This window comes from Ixodes scapularis, unplaced genomic scaffold (assembly GCF_016920785.2).
Source record: "Ixodes scapularis isolate PalLabHiFi unplaced genomic scaffold, ASM1692078v2 PGA_scaffold13__105_contigs__length_92229423, whole genome shotgun sequence".
Lineage (NCBI taxonomy): Eukaryota > Metazoa > Arthropoda > Arachnida > Ixodida > Ixodidae > Ixodes > Ixodes scapularis.
The window spans coordinates 62,826,128-62,844,577 of NW_024609839.1; the positions used below are offsets into that span (position 1 = coordinate 62,826,128).

At 47.0% G+C, this 18,450-nt stretch overlaps 1 protein-coding gene across 1 annotated transcript in view; it reads left to right on the plus strand.

The window, feature by feature from the left end:
- Positions 1-476: 476 nt before the first annotated feature.
- The window catches only part of LOC8035609 (sushi, von Willebrand factor type A, EGF and pentraxin domain-containing protein 1), a 60,156-nt gene continuing 42,182 nt past the window's right edge, over positions 477-18,450 (plus strand). Inside the window, exons 1-4 of the mRNA XM_040217691.3 lie at positions 477-991; positions 2,644-2,858; positions 9,310-9,468; positions 11,290-11,448. Coding sequence (XP_040073625.1) covers positions 555-991; positions 2,644-2,858; positions 9,310-9,468; positions 11,290-11,448 — 970 coding nt within the window. The 5' untranslated portion in view covers positions 477-554. The remainder of the gene's footprint in view (positions 992-2,643; positions 2,859-9,309; positions 9,469-11,289; positions 11,449-18,450) is intronic.

Sequence of the window (18,450 nt, forward strand, 5' to 3'; positions counted from 1 at the left end):
AGTAAATTTATCGGATCAAGTTGAGGGTTTTAATAACCGAATGTTTACATATAAATTGTGTTTTGTACGTTGGGAAATATGAAAATAGACTGAGTAATTCATGTCAAAATCCCGGAAATTTCCCGGCATGGGTTCCCTTTTTTTATGCTGTATTTGTATGATATCTTTAACTATGGCCGTTACAGAGTTTTCCAAGGAAAAAGTTATTTCACTAAAACCAAGTGAAACGAAAAAGTATAAAATAAACAAGAACCACGGGGAATTCGTCATGCGTGAAACTCATGTTTCAAATAAATAAAAAATAAATAAATAAAAGTAAAATGACGTGAAAGATTAGTGGCCGCTTCCACCTCTCAACTTGACGCATACGTTAATAACGCAATTCGTCGACGAGGAACCGTCTGGCCCGGATTGCACCCTAAAGAGTAACACGTCCACCGACCTCCCCCGCCGCCTAATCTCGAACCCCTCCAACGAGGAACGTCTCAAGTTTAAAAAAAGCTTACCCCACGTATCACCGAGCGTCGAGCCAGAGCTCTTCCAGTGTCCCCAAGATGCGGTCGGTGGCCCTAGCCGTCGCGCTCTTGCTGAGTCTGACAACGAGTCCCGCAAGATCCCTGGTGCTCGATGCCGACCTGCAGCTGTTCGTGAGCACGATTGAGCGCTATTCGACCACGAAAAACGACATCGTCTTCGTGCTGGACGAGTCCGGTAGCATCGGTGCGAACGTCTTCCCTGCGGAACTAGCCTTTACCGAGATGGTGGCTCGGCTGTTGGTGGTATCGCCCGAGTACTCAAGGCTAACAGTGATGACCTTCTCCAACGACAACTTGGTTCACATCGACCAAGTGGGAAGCAGCGGCGACACAAACATGTGCAAGTTTGTGCACGAGGTGAACAAGATTCCCTATAGGTCTGGAGGCACAAGGACCCATGAAGCGTTGGGGTATGCAGGTGAGATCCTCTGGAACGCCAGGCAAGAAGCGAACAGGTGAGTCACACCCAAGAAAGACGCGGAAGTCGTTTTAAGATGAATCAATAACTACGTGAATATTATTATGTTCGTTTAATTTTAATTTGAACAGATTACAAAAAAAGGAAACGAGAGTTAGACGGGTTTTGTCTTCACCATGTTCAGGCTCGTCGGACATTACAGGAGGGGAAAACCGTCATGGAAAGTTGACAAATTAAATAATATTTCTCACTTAACGTTTTGAGGAGTGGTTTTATGGGTCACTTCGAAATTGCATCCTTGACGGCAATTATTATTAGAGGCTAAATAAATTTTAGAAGAAAATTTAAAAAAAAGCATACTGCTTTTTTTTTTTAGATATTTATAGATCTATTTTCGCGTTTTTTCGTCCGACTGCGAGCAAAAGGAGCGCATCAAGCCCTGTTCACAATGACGATTAGAAGAGTGACGTAATTGTTTAGGTCACGTTCTCATGTGTGTTGTCGGCGCACCCACAAAAGACACGCTGCCGAGATAAGGAGATTATTGAAACGACGACGCCACTCTTCCAGAGGTCATTGTGGGTTGGGCTTTGCGACGCTCTGTTTTAATTTAATTTCGGGGTTTTAGGTTCCCAAACCAACGACGTGTATGGCACACCCCAGCGGAGGTCTGAGGATAAATATCGACCACTTAGGGATCTTCTGACCTACGACCGAAAGCTCGGTAACATGGCGCTTTCTCTGCAATAAGCCTCCGTCAAATTACGGGCACCTCGACCGGGATTCAAACCCGCCTCCTAGGGGATCCGTAGGCCGGCGATTTGACTCTGAGCTACCGAGGAGGCAGTCGATCTGTTTAAACAAAATGTTTTAAACGGGAGAAAAACATTTCTTTGACTAATATCGAAAAAAAAGGCATTACCTTTCAGCATATTTTTTTAAACTGGTCTGGCCCCTTAGTGGAATTGCCGTAAATACGGCATTTCCAACATGACCCCTAAACGAATAATTAAAAATGTAATTAAGCCATTTTAGTTAATTAGCCAAGTTACCGTTAGGGTTGTCCCATCATCTAATGTGTGCCAAGCTTTATAAATATATGTTTAAGACATACTCGCCTAACTCACTCATTATTAAAAAAAAAAAACTATTTTTGAATGAAAAATGAAAGCCGTTTACAACACTGTAACGCCGAATTAGAGCGCAGCTCTTGAGGAGGAGGGGGGAAGGGTACTAAGGGGAGGGTATACCCCTCCTCCACCTCCTCATCCTATCTGCTACTTCTCCTCCCTCCTCTTCCTTCCCCCTCCCCTCATTCTTGAAGCTCTCTCCTCCTCCTCCCTCCTCCCCTCCCTCCTCTCCTCCCCCCTTCCTGCTCCCTCCTCCCCTCCTCCTCTTCCTTCTCCCCTTCTCCCCTGCCCTTCCTCCTCCTCCCCTCCCCCTCGTCCTCCTTCCGCTCCTCCCCGCGCGGTGCATTATGGGAAATATCCGACAATGCACCGCGCGGTTACGCCGACAACGACGCCGCTCAAGTTGGGAACGGGCACCTAAGAGCTGCGCTCTAAAATTATGCACTATGTATATTCTGGCATTATAGTCATTGTCAGTTTCACGCTTCTGGCTAGTATTTGACATTAAACTTAAGAGATTACTGCACTGCTCTTGTTTTTCTTGTTTTCTTTTCTTCAGAATTGTGGTTTTGATATCGGACGGACAAGCCAACAGCGGATCAGAGCCTTCTGAGATTGCACGGTTACTTAGAGTGAAGGGAATCGTCATATTCGGTGTGGGAGTCGCCCATATCAACAAAGATGAACTGCTGGATGTGGCTTCAAGCCCAGCTCACACGTACATGCTTCGAAACTTTGAATACATAAAAAAAGTCAACAAGGATCTGCGCAAAGGCAAGTAGCTCAAAGCACCATCTCTTTTACCCTTCCTTAATATGCAAAAAAAAGAAGAAAAAAAAAACTAATACGTAATGATTTCTTTTTTTTTTTACTTTTGAAGTCTAAATTACACAGGATGCCTATTTGAGGGGCTGCTATTGGCGGCGAGATGTCTTGGTGGCGCCCTCCTATGGTTACATTTCGTGACGTCATTACCTTGTGAACAACAAGTTTGAAGGTGTTTGTAAAGGGCATGGTGGAAGCTTGAAATCATAGCACTCTCAAACCAACACTGCCAACACCTTCAAAATTGAAGTTCTCATATTCCTCTTATTCCATCGATGGGAAATCCTTTGCTGACGTCATAGTCAGTATTGGGCCTATCATGGAAGACCGATCACTATCGTGGAACGCTATTGGCGGCGTGAGCGACGCTTTCGATCGCTCACGTCGCCAATAGCGTTCCACATGATACTTTCCCGCTAAGTTTAGCAGACTGTGGTCACGTGGCACAAACCCCGTGGGCGATCACGTAACCTGACTTACATCGCGGTGTCGCCTGGCACCATGACGTCACGTGACGCTTCCAGGCGTTAGAATATAGAGTTTTAGTAAATTGTTCCGATACGTTCGGTAACCCCGATAACGACACCCGACAACGGTATCATTATTGGAGTATAGGGTAACGTTACCGGTGTATCGGGAATCGTTATCGGGGTCATTGAAAAGATACACTAAAACTGTCTAGATTCAGGTCCCACTGTAACGTCTGGGTCACACTTTGACGTCAAGTTAGGTGAAGACGCGACATTGTGACGTCAATCTACGTGGTCACTCTTCATCCTAACGTAAAGTTGCCTACGTGACACTGACATAAAGTTATATGGTCATCCAACACTGCGACGTCACGTGACCACGTAACACGTAATAGCACCAACCGTGTGTTACCGCGTGTCCCAAAGTGGCGCCACTAGCGACATTAACACCTCCACCACACCTTTCATCATGGCCTCCAATGACACTCTTCAATAAAATGGCCGCGGGCTTCGCCGAAATGCTGCAGCTTTCCGTCTTTACCCCAAAATTCTTATTGATCCTCCTGCTATCATGGTCTTGCAGGAGACGCTTGGCCTTTACAATAGTTGCGGCTGCGCTTCTTACACTTCGCCAAGCATGCTTCCCAAACGTCTAAAGCATGCCCCTATCTCCCTATCTATACCGTCACCTACGTTCTCAAATCCCTGTTCGCGTCCAGCTCGACACCAATCCATATCACACGACGAACACAGACCACGTATGCGTTCTTACCCAGCTTCCTCACTGCTCTAGCCCCATTTTAATACGCTATACTTACTGGAACCCATCCCTCGAATGGCTCACACCCCACTTTAAGCAGCACCCCACCTCCCTCGTCGCCTGGAAGAGGTTTCAAGGCTCCTCATTACGAATGGCTTTGCATATACACCACCACACTCAGACAGTATCATTTCCTCCTACACCCAAAACTTCGGCGTTACCCTATGTAGCGACCTCCCATCAGTCACACTTCAGGGCAATAGTGTTCGGCGCGACATCATTCCCGGCCTTACACAGACCCTTCGACTGCCAGGTGGCCCCTGGGACACCTCTGCCCTCTCGTTCGGTAGCAACCACATCATTGTCACCTACAACCTTCCACTTCCACCCGGCCCTACTAAAAACTCAAGTAAAGCCCACCTGACGGACTGGAACCTATTCCGTAGCCTTCTCGACTCCCTGGGCCCTCAAAATTACGCCGAATGGCAAAGTAACATGCTTCGAACCTCCCTCAAAACGAGAGAACACCAAACCACAGCTGAGGAATCCCCGGATTGATTCACACCTACTCCACCTTTGGGGTGAACGCCACGCCCTCCTCGAAAGGTGGAAGCGAAACAAAAAGAACCACCTGCTAAAATCTAAACCGGGCGCTCTGGCAGAAGAGGCTTTGGACTACGCACAAGAGTTGAAGACCAGCACCTGGCTCCAGCTCTGCGAATCAATTAGCGATCAGCTGCACACCGCCAGGGTATGGCAGATACTCCGGGCGATGTCCGGCAGGCGCCTGTCAACGCACACATTTCCCAGTTACAACTATCTGCAGGCTTTTCAGACCTCGCCCTCACTACGGAGCTTCACCAAATTCTTTAGCCCGAAATTTCCCGCACCGGCACCCGACCACCCCAAAAGTTAACCCACTGCCTTTCCCATTGATGCGGGCTTGAGCATAGCCGAGCTCCGCACATTCCTTTCTTAGTCCTGACAGCGTACAACCCCTGACCCCGATGACATCGCGTACACTCAACTCCGCAATTTCCCTCGCACCCGCCTGCATAAATGAAGTATGACATACGGAGATTCTTCTCGAAAAGTAGAAAACTTCCTGATTGTTCCTATCCCGAAACCCGGTAAAAAAAACCTACCTAGACATCATCCGACCCATCTCCCTCACGTCTTGCGTTGGTCAACTGATGGAGAGAAGGGCCCTGGCTTGCGTCGCATGGCTTCTCAACAAACCTGAGTCCCTTAATTCACTGGACACTGAGGGGATTTAGGACGCAGGTATTCACACAAGGCACGACGCTCCGCATTCTCCAGGAGGTTTATCAATACTCCAGCATCCATCAACTGCACTGCGTTGTTGGTCTCGACTTCTAAAAAGCTTTTGATACCGTCCATCACTCAGCCATCCTCGAACAGCTCCAACGCTACAAGCTACAAGCTACAATTATATCAACAAGTTTCTCATTACCTTCCGCCACGCTATACAGCTACCTACCTATGGACTATGGTCAACCTATGCTGGACACCATCTCACGGAGTCCGCCAGGGCTCTGTTCTTTCCCCCCTCCTCTTCTACCTCGCTGTGGCCTCTTCCTCTTCTTCTCGAGAGAGTGCCTTCTCTTTTCTTTGGTCTCTACGCAAACGACATAACACTCTGGACTTAGAAAGGGTTAGCCCCACCAAGTAGGGTTAACCCTTTCTCCCACAAAATCTAAATTTGTTGTAGTCACTGACCACCCACACCGGGCCCGCACTCAAGCTGAGCGGGAGCTCGTTCAACTAACCCTACACGACGGTCCCCTTTCTTGTCAACGAACCATGAGAGACCTCGGCTTCTACCTCACGGAGGATGACGAAGCTACCGACTGGATGCACACTTGCAAGCGGCAGCTTACAGAACTCACGCGAATTATCGGCCGCATGACCCGCCGGCGCCAGAGCCTTAAAAAAACATGACATACGTCGATTCCCGACTTATGTATATCCTACCCTACGTAGCCTTGGGCCTCCATCTCGTCTAGTTCAGATTTCACGACATCGCGTAGCGGGATGGGTCGACCCTTCGCGGAACGTACAGCGAGTACGGTACCGCGTTCGGCTGAATACAAATTGTGTACTGCTCCTGAAGTTCGCGGAGACCCTGAAAGAGCTGCGTCGACAAAGTCCCGTCGAGCTCACTAGGATCGCTCTCGGTAGAATACTCTGAAAGGTTATCTACAAACTTGACCACGCCCAACGCTTGAATTGCCGCAAATCCCAACAAGGGAACAATTTGCGAACGTACCACGTAGAGCTTCCGCTTGACGCGCTTGGTTTTCCATTCCAAGGCCGCGAAGAACGTTCCTAGCACGTCCGACGGTTGACCGGCGGGTCCTGTCAACTCCCCCTCTGGGGGCTCCAGGCGAGCTGGTATCACCGAAAACATGCTGGGGACGGCGGTGACCTCCGCGCCGCTGTCAACCTCGAAGCTCAGCTGTACCTCGTTGACCTTCACGTGTACAAACTTCGCCCATGCCTTGGACGGAGAACGGACGGCACCAAGCTCCAGCGAAGCAAACTTGTTCTTGGCGCAGCAGACAGCTGCGAAATGGCTCTTCTTGTGGCACTTCTTGCATTGCGCACGGTTAGCAGGGCACTTTGAGCGCGGATGTGGAGAACGTCCGCAAAAGCCACATGAACATGCACTCGCTGCGTTGCCGCTTGCTTGCTTCGGCCTTGGCAGGCAGTTCTTCACAACTTTCGCAGCGTCAATGTTTTACGCTTTTGCTTCTGCTGAAGCTGCCATGGTTGTGGACACTGACGAGTCCCCCAGCTTCCGTTCCCTCTCCGCGTCCGCGTATTGGTAAAGTTGAATGAGCGCTTCGTCTAACGTAAGCTTCGTGTTTCGACACAGTCTTTCCGACAGCTTTGTGTCTCGCAAGCCCACCACAAAACTGTCGCCGACTTAGCCACTCCTCTACTTCTCGCGATGGGTAGTTACATTGTTTTGCCATGTTGCTGAGCGTCGTAAAAAAGGAGTCAGCTAACTCACTCGCTTGCTGCAACCGTTTGGGGAAGCGTGCGCTCTTGTAGAGCTCATTGACTGGGTGAACAAAGTACGCGTTGAACTTCTCAGCAATCAGACCCTAGTTGTCGAAGTCTGAGTCGCCGACGTGTAGCGAAGGCAGGATGTCCCGCGCTTGCGGCCCCATGGAGTATAGTAGGGTCCGAACACGCACTTTGTCACTGGCGGCGTACAGTGCCGAACTGGGGCGGTGCTCGTAGATTGAGCGCACCGACTGGCAACGCTCCCGGACCGGCGGCAGCGCACTCCCCTTCGGCCATGGAGGTCTCCTCCGAGGTTGGCGCTGGAGCTTGAAAAGAGAAAAAGCGCTAGCGGCTCACTTCAGACACCATGTAGAGACCGGCGACCGTCAAGGTCAGAGAGGAACTAACACACACACGCGCCTGGTCCGGGTGGAACCAACGAGTAACTGCGTTTACCTCATTACTCTCTCGCAATTAGACAACCTAATGATAGCGACATCTACCACAACACCGTGGTCTCCTTTGCCAAGCACCACATCCCTGCTCTACTCCGCAACATGCCCCCCCAGTGAACGATGCTGGTCGTCGGAAGGCTTGCATCTGCGTACTTTCTCTATCACTACCCCGACCCCACACACATCGCATATGCAGGTGTTTCCGTCTTTGATGGAACTCTAAAAGGCGCGGTGACTGTCGTTCCCCTCTCCTCGCTCACTTTACCCAGATCCCCACCACCCTCTCTTTCGAAACCCAAGCCTTAGCCTCCGCCATTCTCTGTCACTCCTCTCCCGGCTATCACATCATCCTCACCGACAGTCAGGATTATCTTCGTGCCTTCATTAACCACGCGCTTCCTTCGCACATTTTCCACACACTCTCTGTCCACCTGGACCTACGCCTCTCTCCCCCCCCTCCCCACCACATATACGCTGGATTTGTTTCCAGACCACGCCGGAATGCCGGGCAACCATTCGGCTGATCAACTCTCCCGTGCTGCGATCCCCCCGGGCGGCCTGCGCACTCCCTAGCCTAACCACTACCACCCCGGACCACAGCCCGCCAGGAACGAGCTAGTCGCCGTAGAACCCTCCAAGAGCTCCTCCTGGATGAGTCCTCCCCTACCCCCCCTCCCCTTCCAAACTTCTCCCGCGCCAAGTCGCCTGTCTTGTCCGGCAAGCCCAGACATGCAGCCTCCCTACCCCTCACATCATATCTAGACCGTTCCCTCCCACCCCCGATGCGCTAACTGCTCGGTGTGACGTGCCTCATTCTTATAGCCGTCGTGGTTGGCGTCGGGGATGCCACTGACGACCGCCACGAGTGATCGGTGATCCGTGAAGAAAGTGGGTAATCGCGGTGGAAGTTTCTAAAACCATCCAACATTCCGCGTAACAACTGGATATCGCCAAAGGTGGATTTGGTGTAACGCGAGTAATGTTTCAAAACAAGTGTTTGAAGCAGACGGGAAGATCTCTCTGTTCGTAGAATTCGTAGGAGAGGGAAAACCCGACTTCCCTCTCCTCGCGCCAAGAGGGAAAGAAGAAGGGTTTTTCGATAGCTGCGACAACCCACGAGCTCGAAATCTCTGCAAGGTGTCGCCTGTAAAGCCGGCCTCGTTTTAAAACCCAGGGCTTAAGAGACGTAGGGTACGACCCAAGGGTTCGCCAAAACACGGGAAATCCATCCTCGACTCACTAATGGGTTACATAAAAAGATCGGGGACCCATCACCTGATCTAGTCTTGAGATCATCACCTTCTCGAACCCCTGTAGTCCCTTATCCCTACCGTTCGTCCTTCAGAAAAAAATCGGCCAAGGCAGGAAATCCTTTGATGAACATAAATACACGTTTTCACTCACTCACCCGCTGTTATATTTACTGCCGATTTAAGAAATAGAGAGCGTAGTCTATTACATTTTTGTATCTTCCTTCGTGATTCGCTTTTAAGAGTTATCATCGACGAATGCTACAATCTCATTGGCTACGTGGAGATAGTAAGGTATTTGAGACTCGTAACGGTCCTGTGTTTTTTGGTTTTGTTTTTGAGGCTGGGAGTGTTTATAATAACCGTTTCTTCTATATAAAGCCACGCTGCAAGTTATCTCACTTACGAAACGCTGTTTCATCACGCTTGCAGATATTGTAGAGAAACAGTGGGACGAGGCAACGTCGTCGAGTGTCTGCGGGAAACAGTCCGACGCCAACGCCATCTGCGCGTGCGGTGCTCGTGGCGGGACCTACCAGTGGGTCTGCAACCCCGGATACCAGGAGGCAGGCACTCCGGGCCAGTGCCGGCGTAAGTACAGTCGGCCCCCGGCCATTCGGTGAGCTCGAAGACGCAAACTAAAGGTTTGGACCTTTCCAGTGGCACTCTCGAACGAAACGATTTACAGCGCGCGTCCCTGGTTTTGAAAGTGTACGTCAGTGTTGCCCAACTGCGCAGGGCCGTGGGTTTTCTCGTCAGTGGCCTGTGGCAGCCTGCGTACGCACAATCCCGGACACTGGCGGCGTCTAAATTGCCGCCTTCTATTTTTTCTTTTGTGTTTTATGGCGGATAAAATTTCTTGGGGCTTTTAAGGAAACATTGTTCTATTTTTGGAACGGAAAACAAACAAACAAAGCTATTTTTGGCGAGTCCGTGCGCGACAGAACAAATTCTCAGTAAGAGAGAACACAAAAAGGGTGAGCATCCTGAACAGGCCAATAAAGGAAAGCTTTCAAAGAAGCCGTCAAACTCCGGATACACAATGCAGGTGGGGAGTCGCGCTGACCGGGTTTCCACAGCTCAGGCGGGTGGCAGAAATGTCTGGCTGATAGGGGTCGCTCGAGTCGCAAAATGGCGGGGGCCAGAGAGCTCTTCTTGCAAAGGTCTATGCGGTGCCGGAAACGTGTCTCGGGCTCCTGTGATCAGCGATCCTGTCCCGTCCGTACATCAAGACTGGTTCCGAAGTGGCACCAAATGACGTCATAAAAACCGGCGTGTCGTGTTGTCGATTGTCCCGATCCTAGGAGTTGGTGGTGGTGGTCCCGGCGAAAAAGTACCAGAGAACGCGAATGTCGCGGTTGTCGTCCCCAGTTCGAACTCCTGGCTGCAGAAGGTTTCGTGAAGTGTGAAGCATTAGAGCGACGTGCAACAGAACAGGCGTGTGCCTCATACACCACCCCTGCTACGGCACTCCAGGATCCCAGCGAGTGCCAACATGACAGCTCTATGACGTCATCGGTCAAAAATCGAGGCACCACTTCTTAAGACGTGGTTAAAACAACAGTAGCTAACGAGTTCCGGGCCCCATAATATTGGAAACTTGAAAGGATGTCCAACAACTACGTCATTAATGGTTAAGTTGAGGAATAGACAGAAAGGGACCACAAACACAAAGTATTAAGTTGCGATTTGGACATCGAGCGCCTGACCATGTCCCGGGCTGCGCTAGCGTTCCACTGGGGCTGTATTTTTATACTTGAAGCACCGACAAAACGCGCGTTCCAGCCAAGTGCCAACACAGCCGTCGTGTCAAGGTTTTGCTCCGTGCCCGATTTAGGAAGATGGCGTCAAGAAACCCGTCCACAGGCTTTAGGTTGTCTAAACACCAAGCTCTGGGTGAAAAAATCTGGACAGTGCGCATCGTTTAGGCCCATTTCCTGACCAATACATCGTTTGACCTTAAAGTTACCCTTCGTGTAACAGGTGCGAGGCTGGCGGTACCAAAATGGGAATATCAAGACTATCAACCGCGTTCTTGCAATGCCAGCCTTGTGCCTGTTGAACGATTGGTAACTATAACACACACCCTTTCCACGTGCTACGAGCCTTTCTAAAATTGGCTAATTAAGCGGTTTCTGATGACGCTCTGCAAGTGTCTAACCTAACTGCAATCATACGTTGATTGTCACTAAATAAAAAAGACAATGAACGACCTTCCGTTCATTAACCGACCTATCCTGATGACTAGCGTCCTACATTATGTCTCCCGGGCCATATACCTCACCTGCGCAAACCGCATTACCGTATCTTTCACAACTTAATTTTTCTTTAATTAACAAATTCGTTCCAATTAAGATCAAACACACTGTATAATGCACGTATCAGAATTCTCAATGTGCACACTCATTCCAGCCTGCCCTCGAGGTACGTACCGAGGAGCTGCGGGGAATGAAGCCTGTCTACCCTGCCCCGGAAATTCGACCACGAAGGACGAAGGCGCCAGAAGCGTCAGCCAGTGTTCCTGCCTGGCCGGATACGAGGGGTCGCCGGCGAATAACCTACCCTGCACGCGTGAGTCGACGCCTCAAAACGTCACGGGATATTTGCAGCACGCATGTGCCCAGGGTCACGTGGCAGAGAAAGATTCCTGACATTCACGATTAGCTTTGAACACTTTGGGATGTAATGTTATATCCGATCCTCAAGTTCCACCGCAGCCAACGTTACGATCCAAAATTGCCAGCCAAATACACCCTAAGGAAAAAAAATGGACTAGTCTTGCGCCCCCTGTCCCGTATAATATATATGTATATATACCTGAAGTTTTTCAGTGCATTATGTGGGACAAAGGGTGGAAGCCCATATAATCTTAACCCCTTGTCCCATATAATACACTCCAAAACTTCAGTTATATATATATATATATATATATATATATATATATATATATATATATATATATATATATATATATATATATATTATATGGGACAAGGGGCGTAAGACCAGTCCGTTTTTTTCTTAGTATACTTGGTTGCCAACTTTGGAGTGTTGCAGTGTATTATATGGGACAAGGGGTGTAAGACTATATAGTTTTAGACCCCATTGTCCTATATGATACACTCCAGAATTTCAGTAATATATATATATATATATATATATACAGGGTGTTTTTTTTTATTCTTACACATTTGTTTAAAAAAACCCGTGAAAGCTACACTAATGCGGTTTGTGCAGGTGGGTTATACGGCCAGGGGGACATTATGTGGGTGGCTAATCATTGCCATAAGTCGGCTAATTATTTAAAATTTGTTAATTAACTTTTTTAATTAGTGGAAATAGACATATGATTTCAATTAGAAACTTGTAGAGCATCATCGAAAACCACTAAATCAACTATTTTTGGAAGGATATAACGCCGGGGAAGCATTTTACAGCGTTGTGTAAAAACGCTCCATTTAAACGCGCTTCTAGATTTCGGTTTCTTATCAGAGCGCATCACCGCGCACGCGGTCCTGCTCCCCAGTGGCTGAGACGCGCAACACACGTGCGCCGTACTTCCCTCCATTCTACGAGGGAGGCGAGGGGGTGGCTTCGCGTCGCGACCACCGGGGAGCAGGATCGCGGGCGCGTAGATGCGCTCCGACAAGAAACCGAAATCTAGAAATGCGTCCAAATAGAGCGTTTTTACAGAACGCCGTAAAATGCTGCCCTGGCGTTATATCCTGCTAAAAATAGTTGATTTAGGGGTTTTCGATGATGCTCAGCAATTTTCTAATTGAAACCATATGTTTATTTTCACTAATTAAACAGTTAATTACCGAATGTTAATTAATTAGCCGATTTATCGCAAAGATTAGCCACCCACATAATGTCCGCCTGGCCGTATAACCCACCTGCACAAACCGCATTTATTTATTTATTTATTTATTGTACCCTCAGGGCCCGAAGGCATTACAGAGGGGGAGAGCGTAGGCAGGGAAAAAATATAACAATTCAGCAATACTAAAACAAATAAAAAGTGAACAAACAGGTCAGAAATCAGCGCAAAAATGGTTATTTATGGCACTTCGAAAAAGATTAGAGTCTGTTATGGCAGCAATTAAACCGGGAAGGTGGTTCCATTCTTGAGCTGTGCGTGGTAGAAAAGATGAATCAAATGTGTTGGTTAATGAGCTTGGGACTCCAACTTTGTGCTGGTGATCTACACGAGGCGAGATGTAATAGGGGGGAGTTATGAAATGGTCGCGTAATAGGGGATTATGAAAATAAATTTTATGAAAAAGGCATAAGCGTGAAATTTTACGGCGAAGTGAAAGAGATGGTAAAGATAAATTATTCTTCATTGACGAGACACTGGCGGTGCGGTGATAGTTCGATAGAATGAAACGAGCTGATCTATTTTGAATGGATTCTAAAGCAGTGATGAGGGTAATATGATCGGGATCCCAGATGGATGCTGCATACTCAAGCTTAGGTCTTATTAATGTTTTATAGAGGACCAATTTAGGTGAAACAGGTGCTAAAGAAAAATTCCGTTTTAAATAACCCAGCATGCAGTTAGTACGATTAGTGACATATTCTATATGGGGTTTCCATGAAAGGTTAGAAGTTAAGTTAACACCAAGATACTTGTATGACGACACTTGTTCCAAGGAGTTGCCATCAAGGTAGTAAGAAGGACTCTCACTAAACTGACGGGTTACTCTCATGTGTTTACATTTACTAGTGTTTAGTTTCATTAGCCACAACTCACACCAACGAGACACAGAGTTAATATCAGACTGAAGTGTGAGCGTGTCTTGGTTACTTCGGATTTCACGGTATATTACGCAATCATCGGCATAGAGACAGACGGATGATGACATATTAACTGGTAGGTCGTTAATATAAATTAAGAATAGTAAGGGGCCTAGAACAGACCCCTGGGGAACACCAGAGTTTACTGACGCAAGTGGAGAGTTTTCATTATTGACTGTTACAAATTGCGAACGATTAGTAAGAAAAGAATGAATCCATGCAAGAACGTTAGGGTCAATGTTAAGTTTAGCAAGTTTCAATAGTAATAATTTATGACACACTTTATCAAAAGCTTTTGCAAAATCCAAGAAGATGCAGTCCACCTGGGAGCCTTGGTCAATGAGAGAATGAATGTCGTGAGTGAAAGATAGAAGCTGAGTTTCACATGACAATGATTTACGAAATCCGTGCTGAGCTGTGGTGAAAAAATTATTCATTTCTAGGAAGTTTACAAGATGGGAAAATATGATGTGCTCGAGAAGTTTACATGGGATGCTGGTTAACGAAATGGGACGATAGTTATGAGGAGAATGTTTGTCACCAGCTTTTGGAATAGGGACCACCTTCCCCACCTTTCAGTCCGAGGGTAGGTCACCCTCTTGGAGTGACTGTTCGAATAATTTAGCAAGAATAATTGAAGAATATAACTTGGTGCTTTTAAGAAATTTTGAATTAATGCCGTCCACTCCTGAAGAAGAAGACAATTTCAGCCCATCTATAATCTTAACTATACCAATAGGGTCAACAAGAATAGCATCCATTGGTAAATAACCGGCACACACAATTGAAGGGTAGCTTATGTTACTAATATTGGAAAATGATTCAATAAACACATTATTTAGTATATTAGCGCAGTCATCACTAGAGGCACTATCACTACTTGACGTTTTGAGTAAAATTGAAAAAGTGTCTTTCTTGCTGACAGTGTTCCAAAACCTTTTGGGGTCATTTATTAACATATTTGGGAGAGATTATTTGAAAAAAAAAAATTGATTTCGCATCTGCAATCGCCTTTTTATATACTTCTGCAGACAACTGATACGCAGCCCAGCGATGCCCACACGTTGAAAACTTCGCAGCACGATATAAGCGTTTTTTTTTATTTGATAACCGTTTTAGGGCTTTCGTAAACCATGGTGACTGGGTATTTTCGAATATATTTCTTAGTGGGACATGCTTGTTGATAAGAGAGATGAATTTCAACTTTATGATATTCCAGTTATCTTCGACAGAACGCCCCGAAGAAGTTGTTAGATACTGGTTCAAGAAAATGGCAAGGTCATTATTAATTTGCTCAAAGTTGGCCTTTCCGTAATCACGAATTTGTTTTGGCTGAAAAGTGGGTCTCGTTGCCGACGCTTTTAGAGAAAAATGCAGCACTTTGTGATCACTAATCTCGGGCAGATATGTTATGGGAGTTGCATACTCAGGATGATTGGTCAAAATGAGGTCTAATACATTGGCTGTCGACTGGGTAACTCTGGTGGGATGGAGAACAAGTTGTGAAAGGCTAAAATCTAGACATAGGTTAATAAACGAAATACATTCCTCAGAATGTACATTTACACAAGGAACGTCGTTTGACCATGATATAGATGGGAAATTGAAGTCGCCGAGAAGAAAAATTGGAGCACCCGGAAAACGCACCATAATGGTGTTAAGTGTATTATGTAACGCTTCGACAAATGGCAACGAATACGAGGGTGGCCGATAACAAACTCCCATAATCCACTTCTTATGGTTAACAAGCAGGCCAACCCACGTTATTTCCAACTCGCATATAACGTCCACAGAAAAGGATTTGATATGATCAGCGATTGCAATTAACACTCCACCGCCACATCTTTCCTGTCTATCATGTCTGTAAACATTGAACGTTTTGTTTCCATCGAACAGTTCACAGTTTTGTATTTTCCCGGAAAGCCACGTTTCGGTTAGTACAATGACATCAGCATCGGTGGTATCTACAATGGAACACAATTCGTCGCGTTTTTTCAGGACACTTCTTATGTTGGTGAAAACAACAGAAATATCCGAAGACCGTAACACGCATGCCCTACCCCTCGACAGATCCTATATCGGCGAGGGCGCCTGATTAGAACTCCGAGCAAATGATGACGGTGATTGAGGGGCGGTTGGCTGCGCGTTGGGGGCTGCAGACAGTCGAGAAGGACCTAGCTCATAAATTTCTTTAGTTGTTTGATCGATCGCGTAACACTTGTTATTAATATGCAATTTGTTGTAGCGTAGTTTAAATACACCTCCGTTTGCTTTACCAAATTCAATTAACTGCTTTCTGGCATTACGTGTGGCGAGCGAGAAATCCTCGCTGACTGAGATACGGAGTGCTTTTAATCCAGTTCTAGCGAGTAGTATTTGATCTCTTAGTTTGAATGACGCAAACTTTACAATGATTGGTCGGCATTTGTTTTGTGTAAAGTTTCCTAGCCGATGAGCACGAACTATCGAGTCACCCGTGATTTGTACATTGAGTGATGTTTGAAAAATACTCAAAATTCGTGCTTCAGTCTGCGCCCACGTCTCAGATATGGTGTCGCTAACCCCAAAAAATATTAAGTTATCTCGACGAGATTGGTCTTCCGCCTCGTCAAGCCGTGCCTGCAAGACGCGGTTTTCCTTTTGTGCGTTATTAGCAACACCTCTCACCTCGACTACCGCGGCTTTAAGCTGCTCTACATTTAAGGCATTGGATTCCACTGTGACGAGTCTCAAGTTCATATCAGCTACAGTAGCACGCAGTGATTCCTGGTTTTGTTTAATTTCGTTGATGGATGATAGGATTCCTGATTGGGATTCTTGAATTTGTACCGATCGTGTATTAAGATCGACCAGCATTCCATGCATTTCGTTAAACAGTTTTAGCTGGCTGTCACTCATTGGGCCTGGGTTAGTTTCCACATCCCCGGAAGTTAGTAGAAGCAGACTAATGACGTCAACACACTCATACAAGGTAACAAGCAGCACTTTTGAGCACGGGAACACCAGCAAAAAAACGACGCTAGATCGCTTTGCGTGTAGTGAAGGGGTTGTACCAACCTGTACGAACAAGAAGAGCGTTCCATGAGTTGTTTGCATGTTGGCGGTGCCCCCGTGCTCACTCCGAGTAGCGAGGTGATGCCAGGCGTATATAGCCGCGCTAAATGATGGTCGCGATGTCGTTGCGGCTGTTGACGATGACGGGAGGTCGAACAATTGGCCAATGTTCGTACGGCGACTTGTCAGCAGAATAGACGTACTTTCACGAAGTAGGGAATCACCGTCACTGTGATTGAAGAAACTTGCCACGCGTACTTGACGAAATGTTGGCGCCGCTCCATCCACGGCTGTTATCGGCCCGAAAGCCGAGACTGAGATGCTTGCCATGACCTGTACGAACAAGAAGAGCGTTCCATGAGTTGTTTGCATGTTGGCGGTGCCCCCGTGCTCACTCCGAGTAGCGATTTTTTTTGAAGAAATGTGTAAGAATAAAAAAAAACACCTTGTATATATGGTACGGGAACAAGAGGCGTAAGACTGATTCATTTGTTTCTGAGAGTGTACTTGTTTGGCAACTTTGGATCATAACAAACTTCTTTCTGAACGTGTAGCGCCAAGGGTAAATCACCACGCGCTCGCCTACTTTGTGCATTTGATTATCACCAACCGACTAAACGAATCACACAGAAAAAAAAAAGTGCAGGGTCACGCCGCATTCATTGCGCGTGATCGGTTGAGTCGGTGATATAGCAAACGCACGTAAGCGAGGAGGGCAATGACGATGCAGTTTTGGTGCTGCTCGATTCGCCCCATCGGATCCTTACGTTGACTCCGGTCAGAGTTCATAAAGAGTTTTAGGGAACCGTAAACTCTCAAATAGAAAGATTAAGGGAACCGTTTTAGCACATCCTATACCGTTCGATGGGCCGTCCGGTACGGACTGCTCATATGAGAGTCTTTATCGGCAGCACATGCGCAGTTCATACTGGATGGCCCATCGGACCGTATATCGGATGTGCCAAAACGGTTCTCTAAATCTCTCTATTCTGAAACGGGGTATGGTTACCGAAAGCGTGCGAAACGCGGGACGAGGCGTTGACATGCTCGCGCTGCTCGGTTCGTGATTGGTCGTTCGGCCTTCTTATCATCTCATTGGCTGCCAGATGACAACCAGACGCTCAGGAGGACTTGACACGTACCCGGCGCTTTTTTTTTTTTCAGCTCTCAGTGATCATGAGTTTAGAAGAATCGTTTGCTGACATGAGACTGAAGAGGAAAGGTGTTTGAGCCAGTTTGGCGGTAACGCACGTTACAAGTAACGGCGTTACCGGTGATTCGTTACTTTTTTTCAGTAACGGTGTAACGTACTGTTTACTCAATGAAAACTGTAACGGGTAGCGTACTTACGTTACTTATTTAGATTAACGTGTAACCTAGTTTCGGAACTCGTTGCATATTTTTCTTAAGACTTAAAAAATTAAGCTTACATTTTTCGTGTTTCTAGGCGCCAAGCTATAGACAGTTTTTTGTTCTTTGCGTTTTTCTTTGCAATTTTTCTCGTGAGTACTTACGTGGAACCGTCAAAAAAAGATAATGTACCTATGTTAAGTTTCTGGATGGACATAATGTCCCTTGAAAAATGGCGTATTTGCATATCTGTGACGTTAAAGAGTAATGCGAGAGTAACATGCGTTACTTCTTAACGGTAACTGTAACGCGTTCCTTTTATTTGCAAGCAACGAGTAACATATGTCGTTACTTTTTTCGGTAACGCCT